At 47.5% G+C, this 22,123-nt stretch overlaps 1 protein-coding gene across 2 annotated transcripts; it reads right to left on the bottom strand.

The window, feature by feature from the left end:
* Positions 1 to 1,478: 1,478 nt before the first annotated feature.
* On the bottom strand, positions 1,479 to 17,052 carry LOC110515357 (histone PARylation factor 1). 2 transcript variants are annotated; one of them, XM_036934271.1, is made up of 8 exons: positions 16,897 to 17,052; positions 16,091 to 16,280; positions 14,128 to 14,314; positions 9,909 to 10,007; positions 8,901 to 9,054; positions 6,920 to 7,007; positions 5,335 to 5,507; positions 1,479 to 1,783 (listed from the first exon to the last, which is right to left on the bottom strand). In XM_036934271.1, exons 1-8 carry the CDS (start codon positions 16,930 to 16,932, stop codon positions 1,649 to 1,651), a joined length of 1,062 nt encoding a protein of 353 aa, XP_036790166.1. In that variant the 5' UTR covers positions 16,933 to 17,052; the 3' UTR covers positions 1,479 to 1,648. The 2 variants fall into 2 exon arrangements, with proteins under 2 accessions (XP_036790166.1, XP_036790167.1); XM_036934272.1 differs by having other exon boundaries at positions 16,091 to 16,291; positions 16,897 to 17,007.
* Between the last annotated feature and the right edge of the window lie 5,071 nt (positions 17,053 to 22,123).

Genomic DNA, 22,123 nt, shown 5'->3' with positions numbered 1-22,123 from the left:
CAGCAGGACGTAGTAACAGACAGACAGTCAGTACCTAGTAACAGACAGACAGCAGGACGTGGTAACAGACAGACAGTCAGTACCTAGTAACAGACAGACAGCAGGACGTGGTAACAGACAGACAGGACGTAGTAACAGACAGACAGCAGGACGTAGTAACAGACAGTCAGTACCTAGTAACAGACAGCAGGACCTAGTAACAGACAGACAGTCAGGACCTAGTAACAGACAGACAGCAGGACGTGGTAACAGACAGACAGGACCTAATAACAGACAGACAGTCAGGACCTAGTCACAGACAGACAGTCAGGACCTAGTAACAGACAGACAGTCAGTACCTAGTAACAGACAGACAGGACCTAGTAACAGACAGTACCTAGTAACAGACAGACAGCAGGACGTAGTAACAGACAGACAGTCAGTACCTAGTAACAGACAGACAGCAGGACGTGGTAACAGACAGACAGGACCTAGTAACAGACAGACAGCAGGACGTAGTAACAGACAGACAGGACCTAGTAACAGACAGACAGTCAGGACCTAGTAACAGACAGACAGTCAGTACCTAGTAACAGACAGACAGCAGGACGTAGTAACACAGACAGACAGTCAGGACCTAGTAACAGACAGACAGCAGGACGTAGTAACAGACAGACAGTCAGTACCTAGTAACAGACAGACAGCAGGATGTGGTAACAGACAGACAGGACCTAGTAACAGACAGACAGTCAGGACCTAGTAACAGACAGACAGTCAGGACCTAGTAACAGACAGACAGACAGTACCTAGTAACAGACAGTCAGGACCTAGTAACAGACAGACAGCAGGACGTGGTAACAGACAGACAGACAGCAGGACGTAGTAACAGACAGACAGGACCTAGTAACAGACAGACAGTCAGGACCTAGTAACAGACAGACAGTCAGTACCTAGTAACAGACAGACAGCAGGACGTAGTAACAGACAGACAGGACCTAGTAACAGACAGACAGCAGGACGTAGTAACAGACAGACAGTCAGTACCTAGTAACAGACAGACAGTCAGGACGTAGTAACAGACAGACAGTCAGTACCTAGTAACAGACAGACAGCAGGACGTGTTAACAGACAGACAGTCAGTACCTAGTAACAGACAGACAGCAGGACGTAGTAACAGACAGACAGTCAGTACCTAGTAACAGACAGACAGTCAGGACCTAGTAACAGACAGACAGCCAGTACCTAGTAACAGACAGACAGTCAGGACGTAGTACTGGACAGACAGTCAGTACCTAGTAACAGACAGACAGCAGGACGTAGTAACAGACAGACAGTCAGTACCTAGTAACAGACAGACAGTCAGGACCTAGTAACAGACAGACAGTCAGGACCTAGTAACAGACAGACAGCCAGTACCTAGTAACAGACAGACAGTCAGGACGTAGTACTGGACAGACAGTCAGTACCTAGTAACAGACAGACAGCAGGACGTGGTAACAGACAATCTCTTAGAAATATAATCCTTTATTCCACATATTCACACAGAGAGACGCCCCTGGTACCATTCAACAGCAGCACCACAACAAGACTCATAAAAACACACAGTGGTCAGAGCTGACAACAATCCATCCCTCTTCTTCTCTCTCTTCCTCCTCTCCCGTGGTATTCCTCAGGCTGAGCTGAGTTGGTCCAGGTTGTCGTGGGAGCGGCTGGAGAGGTGAGCCTCCAGGATCTCTCCAAACAGGCCCCTCTTCAGCAGGCTGTAGGCCATGGGCAGCAGTTGTCTGATCACCTTATAGAAGTACTGGGGGACATAGGAAACTGAGAGTCAGACAGACACACAATGGAAGACAGGAAACAGAGAGTCAGACAGACACACAATGGAAGGCTGGAAACTGAGATCAGACAGACACACAATGGAAGACAGGAAACTGAGATCAGACAGACACACAATGGAAGACAGGAAACTGAATCAGAGAGACACATAATGGAAGACAGGAAACAGAGAGTCAGACAGGCACACAATGGAAGACAGAAAACAGAGTCAGACAGACACACAATGGAAGACAGGAAACAGATTCAGACACACAATGGAAGACAGGAAACAGAGAGTCAGACAGACACACAATGGAAGACAGGAAACTGAGTCAGACACACAATGGAAGACAGGAAACAGAGTCAGACAGACACACAATGGAAGACAGGAAACAGAGCCAGCCAGACAGACACAATGGAAGACAGGAAACAGAAACAGACAGACACAATGGAAGACAGGAAACTGAATCAGAGAGACACAATGGAAGACAGGAAACAGAGTCAGAGAGACACACAATGGAAGACAGGAAACCCTAACCCTAACCCACAATGGAAGATGTCTGTTAATGTCTGTTGGTGGTTCTACACTGAGATCTACACCATAGTGGTAATGTCTGTTGGTGGCTCTACACTGAGATCTACACCATAGTGTTGGTGGTTCTACACTGAGATCTACACCATAGTGGTAATGTCTGTTGGTGGTTCTACACTGAGATCTACACCATAGTGTTAATGTCTGTTGGTGGTTCTACACTGAGATCTACACCATAGTGGTAATGTCTGTTGGTGGTTCTACACTGAGATCTACACCATAGTGTTAATGTCTGTTGGTGGTTCTACACTGAGATCTACACCATAGTGTTAATGTCTGTTGGTGGTTCTACACTGAGATCTACACCATAGTGTTAATGTCTGTTGGTGGCTCTACACTGAGATCAGACAGACACACAATGGAAGACAGGAAACTGAGATCAGACAGACACACAATGGAAGACAGGAAACTGAATCAGAGAGACACATAATGGAAGACAGGAAACAGAGAGTCAGACAGGCACACAATGGAAGACAGAAAACAGAGTCAGACAGACACACAATGGAAGACAGGAAACAGATTCAGACACACAATGGAAGACAGGAAACAGAGAGTCAGACAGACACACAATGGAAGACAGGAAACTGAGTCAGACACACAATGGAAGACAGGAAACAGAGTCAGACAGACACACAATGGAAGACAGGAAACAGAGCCAGCCAGACAGACACAATGGAAGACAGGAAACAGAAACAGACAGACACAATGGAAGACAGGAAACTGAATCAGAGAGACACAATGGAAGACAGGAAACAGAGTCAGAGAGACACACAATGGAAGACAGGAAACCCTAACCCTAACCCACAATGGAAGATGTCTGTTAATGTCTGTTGGTGGTTCTACACTGAGATCTACACCATAGTGGTAATGTCTGTTGGTGGCTCTACACTGAGATCTACACCATAGTGTTGGTGGTTCTACACTGAGATCTACACCATAGTGGTAATGTCTGTTGGTGGTTCTACACTGAGATCTACACCATAGTGTTAATGTCTGTTGGTGGTTCTACACTGAGATCTACACCATAGTGGTAATGTCTGTTGGTGGTTCTACACTGAGATCTACACCATAGTGTTAATGTCTGTTGGTGGTTCTACACTGAGATCTACACCATAGTGTTAATGTCTGTTGGTGGTTCTACACTGAGATCTACACCATAGTGTTAATGTCTGTTGGTGGTTCTACACTGAGATCTACACCATAGTGTTAATGTCTGTTGGTGGTTCTACACTGAGATCTACACCATAGTGTTAATGTCTGTTGGTGGCTCTACACTGAGATCAGACAGACACACAATGGAAGACAGGAAACTGAATCAGAGAGACACACAATGGAAGACAGGAAACTGAATCAGAGAGACACACAATGGAAGATGTCTGTTAATGTCTGTTGGTAGTTCTACACTGAGATCTACACCATAGTGTTAATGTCTGTTGGTGGCTCTACACTGAGATCTACACCATAGTGTTGGTGGCTCTACACTGAGATCTACACCATAGTGTTGGTAGTTCTACACTGAGATCTACACCATAGTGTTAATGTCTGTTGGTGGTTCTACACTGAGATCTACACCATAGTGGTAATGTCTGTTGGTGGTTCTACACTGAGATCTACACCATAGTGGTAATGTCTGTTGGTGGCTCTACACTGAGATCTACACCATAGTGTTGGTAGTTCTACACTGAGATCTACACCATAGTGGTAATGTCTGTTGGTGGTTCTACACTGAGATCTACACCATAGTGGTAATGTCTGTTGGTGGTTCTACACTGAGATCTACACCATAGTGGTAATGTCTGTTGGTGGTTCTACACTGAGATCTACACCATAGTGGTAATGTCTGTTGGTGGTTCTACACTGAGATCTACACCATAGTGGTAATGTCTGTTGGTGGCTCTACACTGAGATCTACACCATAGTGTTGGTAGTTCTACACTGAGATCTACACCATAGTGGTAATGTCTGTTGGTGGTTCTACACTGAGATCTACACCATAGTGGTAATGTCTGTTGGTGGTTCTACACTGAGATCTACACCATAGTGTTAATGTCTGTTGGTGGTTCTACACTGAGATCTACACCATAGTGTTGGTAGTTCTACACTGAGATCTACACCATAGTGTTGGTGGCTCTACACTGAGATCTACACCATAGTGTTGGTAGTTCTACACTGAGATCTACACCATAGTGTTAATGTCTGTTGGTGGTTCTACACTGAGATCTACACCATAGTGTTAATGTCTGTTGGTGGTTCTACACTGAGATCTACACCATAGTGTTAATGTCTGTTGGTGGCTCTACACTGAGATCTACACCATAGTGTTGGTAGTTCTACACTGAGATCTACACCATAGTGTTAATGTCTGTTGGTAGTTCTACACTGAGATCTACACCATAGTGTTAATGTCTGTTGGTGAGGTGTGTGTATAGTGTGTGTGTGTATGTGTGTGTGTGTGTGTGTGTGTACCTGTGAACCGTAACAGAAGAGGTCTATGCCCAGCTCCAGCCCCGTGTGTTGAGGTGTGTGTGTGTGTGTGTGTGTGTGTACCTGTGAACCGTAACAGAAGAGGTCTATGCCCAGCTCCAGCCCCGTGTGTTGAGGTGTGTGTGTGTGTGTGTGTGTGTACCTGTGAACCGTAACAGAAGAGGTCTATGCCCAGCTCCAGCCCCGTGTGTTGAGGTGTGTGTGTGTGTGTGTGTGTGTACCTGTGAACCGTAACAGAAGAGGTCTATGCCCAGCTCCAGCCCCGTGTGTTGAGGTGTGTGTGTGTGTGTGTGTGTGTACCTGTGAACCGTAACAGAAGAGGTCTATGCCCAGCTCCAGCCCCGTGTGTTGAGGTGTGTGTGTGTGTGTGTGTGTGTACCTGTGAACCGTAACAGAAGAGGTCTATGCCCAGCTCCAGCCCCGTGTGTTGAGGTGTGTGTGTGTGTGTGTGTGTGTGTGTGTACCTGTGAACCGTAACAGAAGAGGTCTATGCCCAGCTCCAGCCCCATGCCGTAGTCACACTCGTCGTTAGCGAACTGGACGAAGGTGATCATCTCCTGCAGCGGGCCGAAAGCCTTTATCCTGTCTTCATCACCCCTGGCCTCCGCTATAGCCTTACACAGCCTCTTCATACTCGCTACACACACACACACACACACACACACACACACACACACACACACACACACACACACACACACACACACACACACACACACACACACACACACACACACAAGATATAGTAAATCGGGGGGAGAGGAGAGGTTGGGGGGGGGGACATTACATAGTGTGAATAACATCTATTTGGAAAGTGTTTCTGAAACCTGTTCTGGAGTATTCTACAGTGTTCTGGAGTATTCTAGTGGTTCTAGAGTATTCTACAGTGTTCTGGAGTATTCTAGTGGTTCTAGAGTATTCTACAGTGTTCTGGAGTATTCTAGTGGTTCTAGAGTATTCTACAGTGTTCTAGAGTATTCTACAGTGGTATGGAGTATCTGAGTGGTTCTAGAGTATTCTACAGTGGTATGGAGTATCTGAGTGGTTCTAGAGTATTCTACAGTGGTATGGAGCATTCGAGTGGTTCTAGAGTATTCTAAAGTGGTATGGAGTGGTCTGGAGTATTTTAGTGGTTCTAGAGTATTCTACAGTGGTATGAAGCATTTGAGTGGTTCTAGAGTATTCTACAGTGGTCTGGAGTATTCTACAGTGTTCTGGAGTATTCTAGTGGTTCTAGAGTATTCTACAGTGTTCTGGAGTATTCTAGTGGTTCTAGAGTATTCTACAGTGTTCTGGAGTATTCTAGTGGTTCTAGAGTATTCTACAGTGGTCTGGAGTATTTTAGTGGTTCTAGAGTATTCTACAGTGGTATGGAGTATCTGAGTGGTTCTAGTGTATTCTACAGTGGTATGGGGTATCTGAGTGGTTCTAGAGTGTTCTACAGTGGTATGGAGTATCTGAGTGGTTCTAGAGTGTTCTACAGTGGTATGGAGTATCTGAGTGGTTCTAGAGTGTTCTACAGTGGTATGGAGTGTTCTGGAGTATTCGAGTGGTTCTAGAGTATTCTACAGTGGTATGGAGTATCTGAGTGGTTCTAGAGTATTCTACAGTGGTATGGAGTATCTGAGTGGTTCTAGAGTGTTCTACAGTGGTATGGAGTATCTGAGTGGTTCTAGAGTGTTCTACAGTGGTATGGAGTGTTCTGGAGTATTCGAGTGGTTCTAGAGTATTCTACAGTGGTATGGAGTATCTGAGTGGTTCTAGAGTATTCTACAGTGGTATGGAGTATCTGAGTGGTTCTAGAGTGTTCTACAGTGGTATGGAGTATCTGAGTGGTTCTAGAGTGTTCTACAGTGGTATGGAGTGTTCTGGAGTATTCGAGTGGTTCTACAGTGTTCTACTTGTAGTGTAGGCCTTTGCATTGGGTTTATATTATAAACTAATTATGTTCTGGCCCACTGCGCTACCAAAGACATTGGCCCGAGACCAAACCTAGTTGCCACTGTTCTAGAGTGTTCTAGAGTGTTCTAGAGTGTTGCAGAGTCTTACCGTCTGTCTCCGGCAGCTCCCGGTAACCAACATCATTCTGATCAACAGGAACCACCAGGCCGGCTCCATGGAACGTCTTGGTGACAACCTGGACATGGACAGGGGGCGGTTAGACTGTCACCTTCTAGTACCGTCTCAGTACGGGGGTGTTACCGTCTCAGTACCGTCTCAGTACGGGGTGTTACCGTCTCAGTACGGGGTGTTACCGTCTAGTACCGTCTCAGTACCGTCTCAGTACGGGGTGTTACCATCTAGTACCGTCTCAGTACGGGGTGTTACCGTCTAGTACCGTCTCAGTACGGGGTGTTACCGTCTAGTACCGTCTCAGTACGGGGTGTTACCTTCTAGTACCGTCTCAGTACGGGGTGTTACCGTCTCAGTACGGTGTGTTACCGTCTAGTACCGTCTCAGTACGGGGTGTTACCATCTAGTACCGTCTCAGTACGGGGTGTTACCATCTAGTACCGTCTCAGTACGGGGTGTTACCGTCTAGTACCGTCTCAGTACGATGTGTTACCGTCTCAGTACGGTGTGTTACCTTCTAGTACCGTCTCAGTACGGGGTGTTACCGTCTAGTACCGTCTCAGTACGGTGTGTTACCTTCTAGTACCGTCTCAGTACGGGGTGTTACCGTCTCAGTACGGGGTGTTACCGTCTAGTACCGTCTCAGTACGGGGTGTTACCGTCTAGTACCGTCTCAGTACGGGGTGTTACCATCTAGTACCGTCTCAGTACGCGGTGTTACCGTCTAGTACCGTCTCAGTACGGGGTGTTACCTTCTAGTACCGTCTCAGTAAGGGGTGTTACCTTCTAGTACCGTCTCAGTACGGGGTGTTACCGTCTAGTACCGTCTCAGTACGGTGTGTTACCGTCTCAGTACAGGGTGTTACCTTCTAGTACCGTCTCAGTACGGGGTGTTACCGTCTCAGTACGGGGTGTTACCTTCTAGTACCGTCTCAGTACGGTGTGTTACCGTCTCAGTACGGGGTGTTACCTTCTAGTACCGTCTCAGTACGGGGTGTTACCGTCTCAGTACGGGGTGTTACCTTCTAGTACCGTCTCAGTACGGGGTGTTACCTTCTAGTACCAGCAGTACGGGGTGTTACCTTCTAGTACCGTCTCAGTACGGTGTGTTACCTTCTAGTACCGTTTCAGTACGGGGTGTTACCGTCTCAGTACGGGGTGTTACCGTCTCAGTATGGTGTGTTACCTTCTAGTACCGTCTCAGTACGGGGTGTTACCTTCTAGTACCGTCTCAGTACAGTGTTTTACCGTCTCAGTACAGGGTGTTACCTTCTAGTACCGTCTCAGTACGGTGTGTTACCGTCTCAGTACGGGGTGTTACCATCTAGTACCGTCTCAGTACGGTGTGTTACCTTCTAGTACCGTCTCAGTAAGTGGTGTTACTGTCTAGTACCGTCTCAGTACGGTGTGGTACCGTCTAGTACCGTCTCAGTACGGGGTGTTACCGTCTAGTACCGTCTCAGTACGGGGTGTTACCGTCTCAGTACGGGGTGTTACCGTCTCAGTACGGGGTGTTACCTTCTAGTACCGTCTCAGTACGGGGTGTTACCGTCTCAGTACGGGGTGTTACCGTCTCAGTACGGGGTGTTACCGTCTCAGTACGGGGTGTTACCGTCTCAGTACGGGGTGTTACCGTCTCAGTACGGGGTGTTACCTTCTAGTACCGTCTCGGTACGGGGTGTTACCGTCTCAGTACGGGGTGTTACCGTCTCAGTACGGGGTGTTACCTTCTAGTACCGTCTCGGTACGGGGTGTTACCGTCTCAGTACGGGGTGTTACCGTCTCAGTACGGGGTGTTACCTTCTAGTACCGTCTCGGTACGGGGTGTTACCATCTCAGTACGGGGTGTTACCGTCTCAGTACGGGGTGTTACCGTCTCAGTACGGGGTGTTACCGTCTCAGTACGGGGTGTTACCGTCTCAGTACGGGGTGTTACCGTCTCAGTACGGGGTGTTACCTTCTTGTCTCTCTGCTTCATGCCTTTGGTCTTCTGCTCCAGGGAAAAGCCCAGAGACTCCACCCTCTCTCTTAACTCCTCCTCCAGGTTATCCAGAGCCTTGCCCCCTTCCTTACACCCGCCCCTCTCCTTCCTCTTCCTCCCCAGAAATAGACTGAAGGAGAGAGAAGAGGAGGGAGAGATGGAGAAGGAGGGAGAGTTTGGGCAGAGATAGGAGAGAGACGGGACAGTGAGGGAGGAGAGAGCGAAGGGGGGTGAGGGAGGAGAGAGTAGGGTGGGTGAGAGCGAGGGGGATGGTGAGGGAGGAGAGAGCAGGGGCGGTGAGGGAGGAGAGAGCAGGGTGGATGAGGGAGGAGAGAGCAGGGGGAGTGAGGGAGGAGAGAGAGCAGGGGGGGGGTGAGGGAGAAGAGAGCAGGGGGGGTGAGGGAGGAGAGAGCGGGGGGGAAAATGAGGGAGGAGAGAGGTAAAAAGGGAGAGAGAAAAGGGAGAGAGAGAGAGAAAAAGAGAATAAGTCTTGATAAGCAATGTGAGTCATCTCTGCCACATCCCATGACCACACCATCTCTGTCACATCCCATGACCACACCATCTCTGCCACATCCCATGACCACACCATCTCTGTCCCATCCCATGACCACACCATCTCTGTCCCATCCCATGACCACACCATCTCTGTCCCATCCCATGACCACACCATCTCTGTCACATCCCATGACCACACCATCTCTGTCACATCCCATGACCACACCATCTCTGTCACATCCCATGACCACACCATCTCTGTCACATCCCATGACCACACCATCTCTGTCACATCCCATGACCACACCATCTCTGTCACATCCCATGACCACACCATCTGTCACATCCCATGACCACACCATCTCTGTCACATCCCATGACCACACCATCTCTGCCACATCCCATGACCACACCATCTCTGTCACATCCCATGACCACACCATGGTCCATGTGTTCCTTGTGTGTTAGTTAGTGGAGGACACTCACTGGACAGCAGCAAACATGTTGTCCCCCATCTGCGTGATGGTACAGCCCTTCTTGGCTTCATTCTCCCCTAGGAACACAGGCAGGGAGTCCGGACTATCTCTGAAAAACAGGAGGTGGAGATTTATATGACCATGTTGTAACGGGATGCTCTTCCTCTCTGTAAGGTGATGTTGTTCCTCTCTCTAAAGGGATGCTGTTCCTCTCTGTAAAGGGATGCTGTTCCTCTCTGTAAGGTGATGCTGTCCCTTCTCTCTAAAGGGATGCTGTTCCTCTCTCTAACGGGATGCTGTTCCTCTCTCTAAAGGGATGCTGTTCCTCTCTCTAACGGGATGCTGTTCCTCTCTCTAATGGGATGCTGTTCCTTCTCTCTAAAGGGATGCTGTTCCTCTCTCTAAAGGGATGCTGTTCCTCTCTCTAACGGGATGCTGTTCCTCTCTCTAACGGGATGCTGTTCCTCTCTCTAACGGGATGCTGTTCCTCTCTCTAACGGGATGCTGTTCCTCTCTCTAACGGGATGCTGTTCCTCTCTCTAACGGGATGCTGTTCCTCTCTATAACGGGATGCTGTTCCTCTCTCTAACGGGATGCTGTTCCTCTCTCTAACGGGATGCTGTTCCTCTCTCTAAAGGGATGCTGTTCCTCTCTCTCTAACGGGATGCTGTTCCTCTCTCTAACGGGATGCTGTTCCTCTCTCTAACGGGATGCTGTTCCTCTCTCTAAAGGGATGCTGTTCCTCTCTCTAAAGGGATGCTGTTCCTCTCTCTAAAGGGATGCTGTTCCTCTCTCTCTAACGGGATGCTGTTCCTCTCTCTCTAACGGGATGCTGTTCCTCTCTCTCTAACGGGATGCTGTTCCTCTCTCTAACGGGATGCTGTTCCTCTCTCTAAAGGGATGCTGTTCCTCTCTAACGGGATGCTGTTCCTCTCTCTAAAGGGATGCTGTTCCTCTCTCTAACGGGATGCTGTTCCTCTCTCTAAAGGGATGCTGTTCCTCTCTCTAAAGGGATGCTGTTCCTCTCTCTAACGGGATGCTGTTCCTCTCTCTCTAACGGGATGCTGTTCCTCTCTGTAAAGGGATGCTGTTCCTCTCTCTAACGGGATGCTGTTCCTCTCTCTAAAGGGATGCTGTTCCTCTCTAACGGGATGCTGTTCCTCTCTCTAAAGGGATGCTGTTCCTCTCTCTAAAGGGATGCTGTTCCTCTCTCTAACGGGATGCTGTTCCTCTCTCTCTAACGGGATGCTGTTCCTCTCTCTAAAGGGATGCTGTTCCACTCTCCAAAGGGATGCTGTTCCTCTCTCTAACGGGATGCTGTTCCTCTCTCTAACGGGATGCTGTTCCTCTCTCTAACGGGATGCTGTTCCTCTCTCTAAAGGGATGCTGTTCCTCTCGCTAAAGGGATGCTGTTCCTCTCGCTAAAGGGATGCTGTTCCTCTCTGTAAAGGGATGCTGTTCCTCTCTGTAAAGGGATGCTGTTCCTCTCTGTAAAGGGATGCTGTTCCTCTCTGTAATGGGATGCTGTTCCTCTCTCTAACGGGATGCTGTTCCTCTGTAAAGGGATGCTGTTCCTCTCTGTAATGGGATGCTGTTCCTCTCTCTAACGGGATGCTGTTCCTCTGTAAAGGGATGCTGTTCCTCTCTGTAATGGGATGCTGTTCCTCTCTCTAACGGGATGCTGTTCCTCTGTAAAGGGATGCTGTTCCTCTCTGTAACGGGATGCTGTTCCTCTCTCTAAAGGGATGCTGTTCCTCTCTGTAAAGGGATGCTGTTCCTCTCTGTAAAGGGATGCTGTTCCTCTCTGTAAAGGGATGCTGTTCCTCTGTAACGGGATGCTGTTCCTCTGTAACGGGATGCTGTTCCTCTCTGTAAAGGGATGCTGTTCCTCTCTGTAAAGGGATGCTGTTCCTCTGTAAAGGGATGCTCTTCCTCTCTCTAAAGGGATGCTCTTCCTCTCTGTAAAGGGATGCTGTTCCTCTCTCTAAAGGGATGCTGTTCCTCTCTCTAAAGGGATGCTGTTCCTCTCTCTAAAGGGATGCTCTTCCTCTCTGTAAAGGGATGCTGTTCCTCTCTCTAAGGGGATGCTGTTCCTCTCTCTAAAGGGATGCTCTTCCTCTCTAAAGGGATGCTCTTCCTCTCTGTAAGGTGATGCTGTTCCTCTCTCTAAAGGGATGCTCTTCCTCTCTCTAAAGGGATGTTGTTCCTCTCTGTAAAGGGATGCTGTTCCTCTCTGTAAAGGGATGCTGTTCCTCTCTCTAAAGGGATGCTCTTCCTCTCTGTAAGGTGATGCTGTTCCTCTCTCTAAAGGGATGCTGTTCCTCTCTCTAAAGGGATGTTGTTCCTCTCTGTAAAGGGATGCTGTTCCTCTCTGTAAAGGGATGCTGTTCCTCTCTGTAAAGGGATGCTGTTCCTCTCTGTAAAGGGATGCTGTTCCTCTCTGTAAAGGGATGCTGTTCCTCTCTCTAACGGGATGCTGTTCCTCTCTCTAACGGGATGCTGTTCCTCTCTGTAAAGGGATGCTGTTCCTCTCTCTAAAGGGATGCTGTTCCTCTCTCTAAAGGGATGCTGTTCCTCTCTCTAAAGGGATGCTGTTACTCTCTCTAAAGGGATGCTGTTCCTCTCTCTAAAGGGATGCTGTTCCTCTCTCTAACGGGATGCTGTTCCTCTCTCTAAAGGGATGCTGTTCCTCTCTCTAAAGGGATGCTGTTCCTCTCTCTAACGGGATGCTGTTCCTCTCTCTAAAGGGATGCTGTTCCTCTCTCTAAAGGGATGCTGTTCCTCTCTCTAACGGGATGCTGTTCCTCTCTGGGAGCATGACAATACATTCCGGCTGTTTTTTTATTCTGGATATGAAAACGTAATAAGAAAAGTGAAAACTTTGGATGGAAACAGAGATATTTATGAACCCCTACCTGTAGTAACCCCTTCCTGTAGTAACCCCTTCCTGAAGTAATCCCTTCCTGAAGTAACCCCTTCCTGTAGTAACCCCTTCCTGAAGTAATCCCTTCCTGAAGTAACCCCTTCCTGTAGTAACCTGTAGTAACCCCTACCTGGAGTAACCTGGAGTAACCCCTACCTGGAGTAACCCCTTCCTGAAGTAATCCCTTCCTGAAGTAACCCCTTCCTGTAGTAACCTGGAGTAACCTGTAGTAACCCCTACCTGGAGTAACCTGGAGTAACCCCTACCTGGAGTAACCCCTACCTGTAGTAACCTGTAGTAACCCCTACCTGGAGTAACCTGTAGTAACCCCTACCTGGAGTAACCTGGAGTAACCCCTACCTGGAGTAACCCCTACCTGGAGTAACCCCATCCTATAGTAACCCCTACCTGGAGTAACCCCTACCTGGAGTAACCCCATCCTATAGTAACCCCATCCTGTAGTAACCTGTAGTAACCCCTTCCTGTAGTAACCTGTAGTAACCCCTACCTGTAGTAACCTGTAGTAACCTGTAGTAACCTGTAGTAACCCCTACCTGTAATAACCTGTAGTAACCCAGGTGTAGGACGGTCAGTACCTGTAGTAACCCCTACCTGTAGTAACCTGTAGTAACCCCTACCTGTAATAACCTGTAGTAACCCAGGTGTAGGACGGTCAGTACCTGTAGTAACCCCTACCTGTAGTAACCCAGGTGTAGGATGGTCAGTACCTGTAGTAACCCAGGTGTAGGATGGTCATTACCTGTAGTAACCCAGGTGTAGGATGGTCATTACCTGTAGTAACCCAGGTGTAGGACGGTCATTACCTGTAGTAACCCAGGTGTAGGATGGTCAGTACCTGTAGTAACCACTACCTGTAGTAACCCCTACCTGTAGTAACCTGTAGTAACCCAGGTGTAGGATGGTCAGTACCTGTAGTAACCTGTAGTAACCCCTACCTGTAGTAACCTGTAGTAACCCCTACCTGTAGTAACCCGTAGTAACCCCTACCTGTAGTAACCCGTAGTAACCCCTACCTGTAGTAACCTGTAGTAACCCTTACCTGTAGTAACCTGTAGTAACCCAGGTGTAGGATGGTCAGTACCTGTAGTAACCTGTAGTAACCCCTACCTGTAGTAACCCGTAGTAACCCCTACCTGTAGTAACCTGTAGTAACCCCTACCTGTAGTAACCCGTAGTAACCCCTACCTGTAGTAACCTGTAGTAACCCAGGTGTAGGATGGTCAGTACCTGTAGTAACCCAGGTGTAGGATGGTCAGTACCTGTAGTAACCTGTAGTAACCCCTACCTGTAGTAACCCAGGTGTAGCAGGTTGTCTCCATTCCCTTGCAGTACGGTCTGGTACTCCGGAGGGTCGTAGAAGTGCCTCCAGTGTAGGTGGTAGTTGGGCTGGGGGTTGGCTGAGCTACGGTGGGCCTCCGCCAGAATGTCAAACGGGCCAACCAACCTCAAACCCAGGATTTCCTTCAACGCGTCTAGAGAGGGGAATGATATGTGGTCAATACGATCCTAAAATAGCGTGTTTCAGGCTGTTGAATGCTAATAGGATAGTGTTTCAGGCTGTTGAATGCTAATAGGATAGTGTTTCAGACTGTTGAATGCTAATAGGATAGTGTTTCAGGCTGTTGAATGCTAATAGGATAGTGTTTCAGGGTGTTGAATGCTAATAGGATAGTGTTTCAGGCTGTTGAATGCTAATAGGATAGTGTTTCAGGCTGTTGAATGCTAATAGGATAGTGTTTCAGGCTGTTGAATGCTAATAGGATAGTGTTTCAGGCTGTTGAATGCTAATAAGGTAGTGTTTCAGGGTGTTGAATGCTAATAAGGTAGTGTTTCAGGCTGTTGAATGCTAATAGGATAGTGTTTCAGACTGTTGAATGCTAATAGGATAGTGTTTCAGACTGTTGAATGCTAATAGGATAGTGTTTCAGGGTGTTGAATGCTAATAAGATAGTGTTTCAGGCTGTTGAATGCTAATAAGATAGCGTGTTTCTATGTGTTTCAGGCTGTTGAATGCTAATAAGATAGCGTGTTTCAGGCTGTTGAATGCTAATATGATACAGAGTGTACAGACAGGACTGACTAGAGTCATGCTGGTTGTGGGTTAGTGTTATAGACAGGACTGACTAGAGTCTTGCTGGTTGTTTACCTACCCCGGGGGTTATCGGGGCTGAGAGAGTGGGTAACCTACCCCAGGGGTTGTCAGGGCTGGGTGAGTGGGTAACCTACCCCAGGGGTTGTCAGGGCTGGGTGAGTGGGTAACCTACCCCAGGGGTTGTCAGGACTGGGTGAGTGGGTAACCTACCCCGGGGGTTGTTGGACTGGGTGAGTGGGTAACCTACCCCAGGGGTTGTCAGGACTGGGTGAGGGGGTAACCTACCCCAGGGGTTGTCAGGACTGGGTGAGGGGGTAACCTACCCCAGGGGTTGTCAGGACTGGGTGAGTGGGTAACCTACCCCGGGGGTTGTTGGACTGGGTGAGTGGGTAACCTACCCCAGGGGTTGTCAGGACTGGGTGAGGGGGTAACCTACCCCAGGGGTTGTCAGGACTGGGTGAGTGGGTAACCTACCCCGGGGGTTGTTGGACTGGGTGAGTGGGTAACCTACCCCAGGGGTTGTCAGGACTGGGTGAGGGGGTAACCTACCCCAGGGGTTGTCAGGACTGGGTGAGGGGGTAACCTACCCCAGGGGTTGTCAGGACTGGGTGAGTGGGTAACCTACCCCGGGGGTTGTTGGACTGGGTGAGTGGGTAACCTACCCATGGGGTTGTTGGACTGGGTGAGTGGGTAAACTACCCCGGGGGCTGGGTGAGTGGGTAACCTACCCCGGGGGTTATTGGGGCTGGGTGAGTGGGTAACCTACCCCGGGGGTTATCGGGTCTGGTTGTGGGTGAGTGGGTAACCTACCCCGGGGGTTGTCAGGGCTGGTTGTGGGTGAGTGGGTAACCTACCCCGGGGGTTGTCGGGGCTGGTTGTGGGTGAGTGGGTAACCTACCCCGGGGGTTGTGGGTGGGTGAGTGAGTGGGTAACCTACCCCGGGGGTTGTCAGGGCTGGGTGAGTGGGTAACCTACCCCGGGGGTTATCAGGGCTGGGTGAGTGGGTAACCTACCCCGGGGGTTGTCGGGGCTGGGTGAGTGGGTAACCTACCCCGGGGGCTGGGTGAGTGGGTAACCTACCCAGGGGGTTATCAGGACTGGGTGAGTGGGTAACCTACCCCGGGGGTTATCAGGGCTGGGTGAGTGGGTAACCTACCCCGGGGGTTGTCTGGGCTGAGCAGGGAGCAGAAGTCCCAGAAGAGGTAGAAGTCTTCAGGCATCCTCAGTTTATAGAGTCTCTCCACCTCCTCCCTCAGTCTGGCCGGTACCTCAGCAGTAGTCGGTCTCGCTGTCGGCTCCTCCGACCGGGATTTCTTTTTCAACTGCCCCTCGGCAGAATCTGACTCCTAAAGAAGAACTGTTGGTGAAATTCAATTCACTAGCTAGTGTAAACAGATGTGTGGTTTGATAACTGGGTGTATTCATTAGAAACTACAGGGGCCACGTTTAGTAGCAGATATAAAATGCCTTGAATGAAGAAGATGTGATTACTTATTCTAACATGTCAGAGGCATGTTTGTTCTACATTGCCTATTTCTATCTGAATGTTCCAAAACGTTGAGTCCTGCTGAATTGGATTACAAAAAAAGAAACGCTGGTTTTCCCGTTACAAATCGTTTTGCTTACGGTGTGCGCTAATGAACGTTACCCTGAGCAGCTCGCTCTGCAAAAAGCTCATGGTATACTGTCAATGGACGGTTGTTAGCTAGTTTATACTAATATAATGATCTGGCTACACTATCTTGGGAAAACAGTAATATAACCGAAGCTAACTGCAAAAAAAAATAAAAACACGTTTAGTTTGTTGGCTAGTTAAGACAGTCATGTAGATGCCATAGTGGCCCATCCGTGTTTTGTAACGCAAGACAAATATTCTCCCTTGCTACATAACTCGCTGGCTAAAACCATCCTATCATTGCTCCGACAATAAAATAAAAAAAATCTTTATGGGTCTGACAATACCTGAGGAGTAGATTTAGTTTTTCGTTTCCCTGTCATATTTTTTCCTCCTCTCCGTTCGACAGCAGACAAGCACACAGCGGTGTAGCTAACGACAACACATTAGGACTTCTGCCATTGGGAAGTCATGTACAGCGCCATCTAGGGGAGCGGAGTGCGCATTGCGTCCCAGGGATCCATAGCAGAGACAGGTGGTGAGTAAAAGTTAAGGTACCTTAATAGAAAATGACTCAAGTCTACTACTTGAGTAAGTCTAAAAGTATTTGGTTTTAAATATACTTAAGTATCAAAAGTAAAAAAAATATGAATCATGTAAAATGTCTCGTATTAAGCAAACCATTTTCTTGTTTTTTTAATGCACGGATAGCCAGGGTTTCAGTCTGTTTCAGTCGATCCCAGCTACCATTCCTATTGTCCTCCTGTTTCAGTCGATCCTAGCTACCATTCCTATTGTCCTCCTGTTTCAGTCGATCCTAGCTACCATTCCTAATGTGGTCCTGTTTCAGTCGATCCTAGCTACCATTCCTATTGTCCTCCTGTTTCAGTCGATCCTAGCTACCATTCCTAATGTGGTCCTGTTTCAGTCGATCCTAGCTACCATTCCTATTGTCCTCCTGTTTCAGTCGATCCTAGCTACCATTCCTAATGTGGTCCTGTTTCAGTCGATCCTAGCTACCATTCCTATTGTCCTGTTTCAGTCGATCCTAGCTACCATTCCTATTGTCCTACTGTTTCAGTCGATCCTAGCTACCATTCCTAATGTGGTCCTGTTTCAGTCGATCCTAGCTACCATTCCTAATGTCCTCCTGTTTCAGTCGATCCTAGCTACCATTCCTATTGTCCTCCTGTTTCAGTCGATCCTAGCTACCATTCCTATTGTCCTCCTGTTTCAGTCGATCCAAGGCTACCATTCCTAATGTCCTCCTGTTTCAGTCGATCCTAGCTACCATTCCTATTGTCCTCCTGTTTCAGTCGATCCTAGCTACCATTCCTATTGTCCTCCTGTTTCAGTCGATCCTAGCTACCATTCCTATTGTCCTCCTGTTTCAGTCGATCCTAGCTACCATTCCTATTGTCCTCCTGTTTCAGTCGATCCTAGCTACCATTCCTAATGTCCTCCTGTTTCAGTTGATCCTAGCTACCATTCCTAATGTCCTACTGTTTCAGTCGATCCTAGCTACCATTCCTAATGTGGTCCTGTTTCAGTCGATCCTAGCTACCATTCCTAATGTGGTCCTGTTTCAGTCGATCCTAGCTACCATTCCTAATGTCCTCCTGTTTCAGTCCATCCTAGCTACCATTCCTATTGTCCTCCTGTTTCAGTCGATCCGGGCTTCCCATCACCAAGGAGGCCCGTATTGCCGATCCAGGCTTCCCATCGCCAAGGAGGCCCGTATTGCCGATCCGGGCTTCCCATCGCCAAGGAGGCCCGTATTGCCGATCCGGGCTCCCCATCGCCAAGGAGGCCCTTATTGCCGATCCGGGCTCCCCATCGCCAAGGAGGCCCGTATTGCCGATCCGGGCTTCCCATCACCAAGGAGGGCCCTTATTGCCAAAGGCTGTTGCTTTCGATTTCCCACGGCGAGTGACGTTCCCTCACGTTGGCTGGTTTGCAGGTTCAAGAATAGGAACATCCACTAAGACATCCAGAAGCATCCTTCTAACTCACTCTTCTAGGTAAGAAATAACACTTAGATAGCAAAATACTGCAAAGTTGGCAAGGAGCTAGAAACTCACCCTGTTGTAACCTGGGTTGAAATGTAAAGTTAATGTATGAACTTCAGGAACACACTGATACAAACACAAGAGCTACAGTAATATAAATAAATGTTTATTACAGTAATATAAAGAAACACTTATTAGAGTCATATACCACAACACACTGTTGATTCAAGCAGTATATAGTCTTATTATGCTAATACAAGCAGCATCTAGTCTAATTATATTGATTCAAGCAGTATAGAGTCTTATTATATTGATTCAAGCAGTATAGTGTCTTATTCTATTGATTCAAGCAGTATAGAGTCTTATTCTGTTCATTCAACCAGTATATAGTCTTATTCTGTTCATTCAAGCAGTATATAGTCTAATTATATTGATTCAAGCAGTATAGAGTCTTATTCTGTTCATTCAAGCAGTATATAGTCTTATTCTGTTCATTCAAGCAGTATATAGTCTTATTCTGTTCATTCAGCAGTATAGAGTCTTATTCTATTGATTCAAGTAGTATAGAGTCTTATTCTGTTAATTCAAGCAGTGTATTCTGTTGATTCAAGCAGTATATAGTCTTATTCTGTTGATTCAGCAGCATAGAGTCTTATTCTGTTGATTCAGCAGTATAGAGTCTTATTCTGTTGATTCAGCAGCATAGAGTCTTATTCTGTTGATTCAGCAGCATAGAGTCTTATTCTGTTGATTCAGCAGCATAGAGTCTTATTCTGTTGATTCAGCAGCATAGAGTCTTATTCTGTTGATTCAGCAGCATAGAGTCTTATTCTGTTGATTCAGCAGCATAGAGTCTTATTCTATTCATTAAAGCAGTGTATTCTGTTGATTCAGCAGTATAGAGTCTTATTCTGTTGATTCAGCAGTATAGAGTCTTAATCTGTTGATTCAGCAGTATAGAGTCTTATTCTGTTCATTCAAGCAGCGTGTTCTATCTCAGAACGAGGGGCACTTATTTGTTTTAAGGCCTCAGTGAAACCAGTCCTGGTCCTGTGGGTTCCGTGAGAGGTCCCAGACAGGTATCAGAGCAGGTAGAAATACAACACCCAGAGCAGTACTCTACATCTCTCTAGGAGCAGGTAGAAATACAACACCCAGAGCAGTACTCTACATCTCTCTAGGAGCAGGTAGAAATACAACACCCAGAGCAGTACTCTACATCTCTCTAGGAGCAGGTAGAAATACAACACCCAGAGCAGTACTCTACATCTCTCTAGGAGCAGGTAGAAATACAACACACAGAGCAGTACTCTACATCTCTCTAGGAGCAGGTAGAAATACAACACCCAGAGCAGTACTCTACATCTCTCTAGGAGCAGGTAGAAATACAACACCCAGAGCAGTACTCTACATCTCTCTAGGAGCAGGTAGAAATACAACACCCAGAGCAGTACTCTACATCTCTCTAGGAGCAGGTAGAAATACAACACACAGAGCAGTACTCTACATCTCTCTAGGAGCAGGTAGAAATACAACACACAGAGCAGTACTCTACATCTCTCTAGGAGCAGGTAGAAATACAACACACAGAGCAGTACTCTACATCTCTCTAGGAGCAGGTAGAAATACAACACACAGAGCAGTACTCTACATCTCTCTAGGAGCACGTAGAAATACAACACACAGAGCAGTACTCTACATCTCTCTAGGAGCAGGTAGAACTACAACACCCAGAGCAGTACTCTACATCTCTCTAGGAGCACGTAGAAATACAACACACAGAGCAGTACTCTACATCTCTCTAGGAGCAGGTAGAAATACAACACACAGAGCAGTACTCTACATCTCTCTAGGAGCAGGTAGAAATACAACACCCAGAGCAGTACTCTACATCTCTCTAGGAGCAGGTAGAAATACAACACACAGAGCAGTACTCTACATCTCTCTAGGAGCAGGTAGAAATACAACACACAGAGCAGTACTCTACATCTCTCTAGGAGCAGGTAGAAATACAACACCCAGAGCAGTACTCTACATCTCTCTAGGAGCAGGTAGAAATACAACACCCAGAGCAGTACTCTACATCTCTCTAGGAGCAGGTAGAAATACAACACACAGAGCAGTACTCTACATCTCTCTAGGAGCAGGTAGAACCACAACACCCAGAGCAGTACTCTACATCTCTCTAGGAGCAGGTAGAAATACAACACCCAGAGCAGTACTCTACATCTCTCTAGGAGCAGGTAGAAATACAACACACAGAGCAGTACTCTACATCTCTCTAGGAGCAGGTAGAACCACAACACCCAGAGCAGTACTCTACATCTCTCTAGGAGCAGGTAGAAATACAACACCCAGAGCAGTACTCTACATCTCTCTAGGAGCAGGTAGAAATACAACACCCAGAGCAGTACTCTACATCTCTCTAGGAGCAGGTAGAAATACAACACCCAGAGCAGTACTCTACATCTCTCTAGGAGCAGGTAGAAATACAACACCCAGAGCAGTACTCTACATCTCTCTAGGAGCAGGTAGAAATACAACACCCAGAGCAGTACTCTACATCTCTCTAGGAGCAGGTAGAAATACAACACCCAGAGCAGTACTCTACATCTCTCTAGGAGCAGGTAGAAATACAACACACAGAGCAGTACTCTACACCTCTCTAGGAGCAGGTAGAAATACAACACCCAGAGCAGTACTCTACATCTCTCTAGGAGCAGGTAGAAATACAACACACAGAGCAGTACTCTACATCTCTCTAGGAGCAGGTAGAAATACAACACCCAGAGCAGTACTCTACATCTCTCTAGGAGCAGGTAGAAATACAACACCCAGAGCAGTACTCTACATCTCTCTAGGAGCAGGTAGAAATACAACACCCAGAGCAGTACTCTACATCTCTCTAGGAGCAGGTAGAAATACAACACCCAGAGCAGTACTCTACATCTCTCTAGGAGCAGGTAGAAATACAACACCCAGAGCAGTACTCTACATCTCTCTAGGAGCAGGTAGAAATACAACACCCAGAGCAGTACTCTACATCTCTCTAGGAGCAGGTAGAAATACAACAGCCAGAGCGGTACTCTACATCTCTCTAGGAGCAGGTAGAAATACAACAGCCAGAGCAGTACTCTACATCTCTCTAGGAGCAGGTAGAAATACAACACCCAGAGCAGTACTCTACATCTCTCTAGGAGCAGGTAGAAATACAACACCCAGAGCAGTACTCTACATCTCTCTAGGAGCAGGTAGAAATACAACACCCAGAGCAGTACTCTACATCTCTCTAGGAGCAGGTAGAAATACAACACACAGAGCAGTACTCTACATCTCTCTAGGAGCAGGTAGAAATACAACACCCAGAGCAGTACTCTACATCTCTCTAGGAGCAGGTAGAAATACAACACCCAGAGCGGTACTCTACATCTCTCTAGGAGCAGGTAGAAATACAACACCCAGAGCAGTACTCTACATCTCTCTAGGAGCAGGTAGAAATACAACACCCAGAGCAGTACTCTACATCTCTCTAGGAGCAGGTAGAAATACAACACCCAGAGCAGTA

The sequence above is a fragment of the Oncorhynchus mykiss genome, chromosome 10, assembly GCF_013265735.2.
Source record: "Oncorhynchus mykiss isolate Arlee chromosome 10, USDA_OmykA_1.1, whole genome shotgun sequence".
In the NCBI taxonomy this organism is placed as follows: domain Eukaryota; kingdom Metazoa; phylum Chordata; class Actinopteri; order Salmoniformes; family Salmonidae; genus Oncorhynchus; species Oncorhynchus mykiss.
This window is presented reverse-complemented; position numbering and strand designations above follow the sequence as displayed.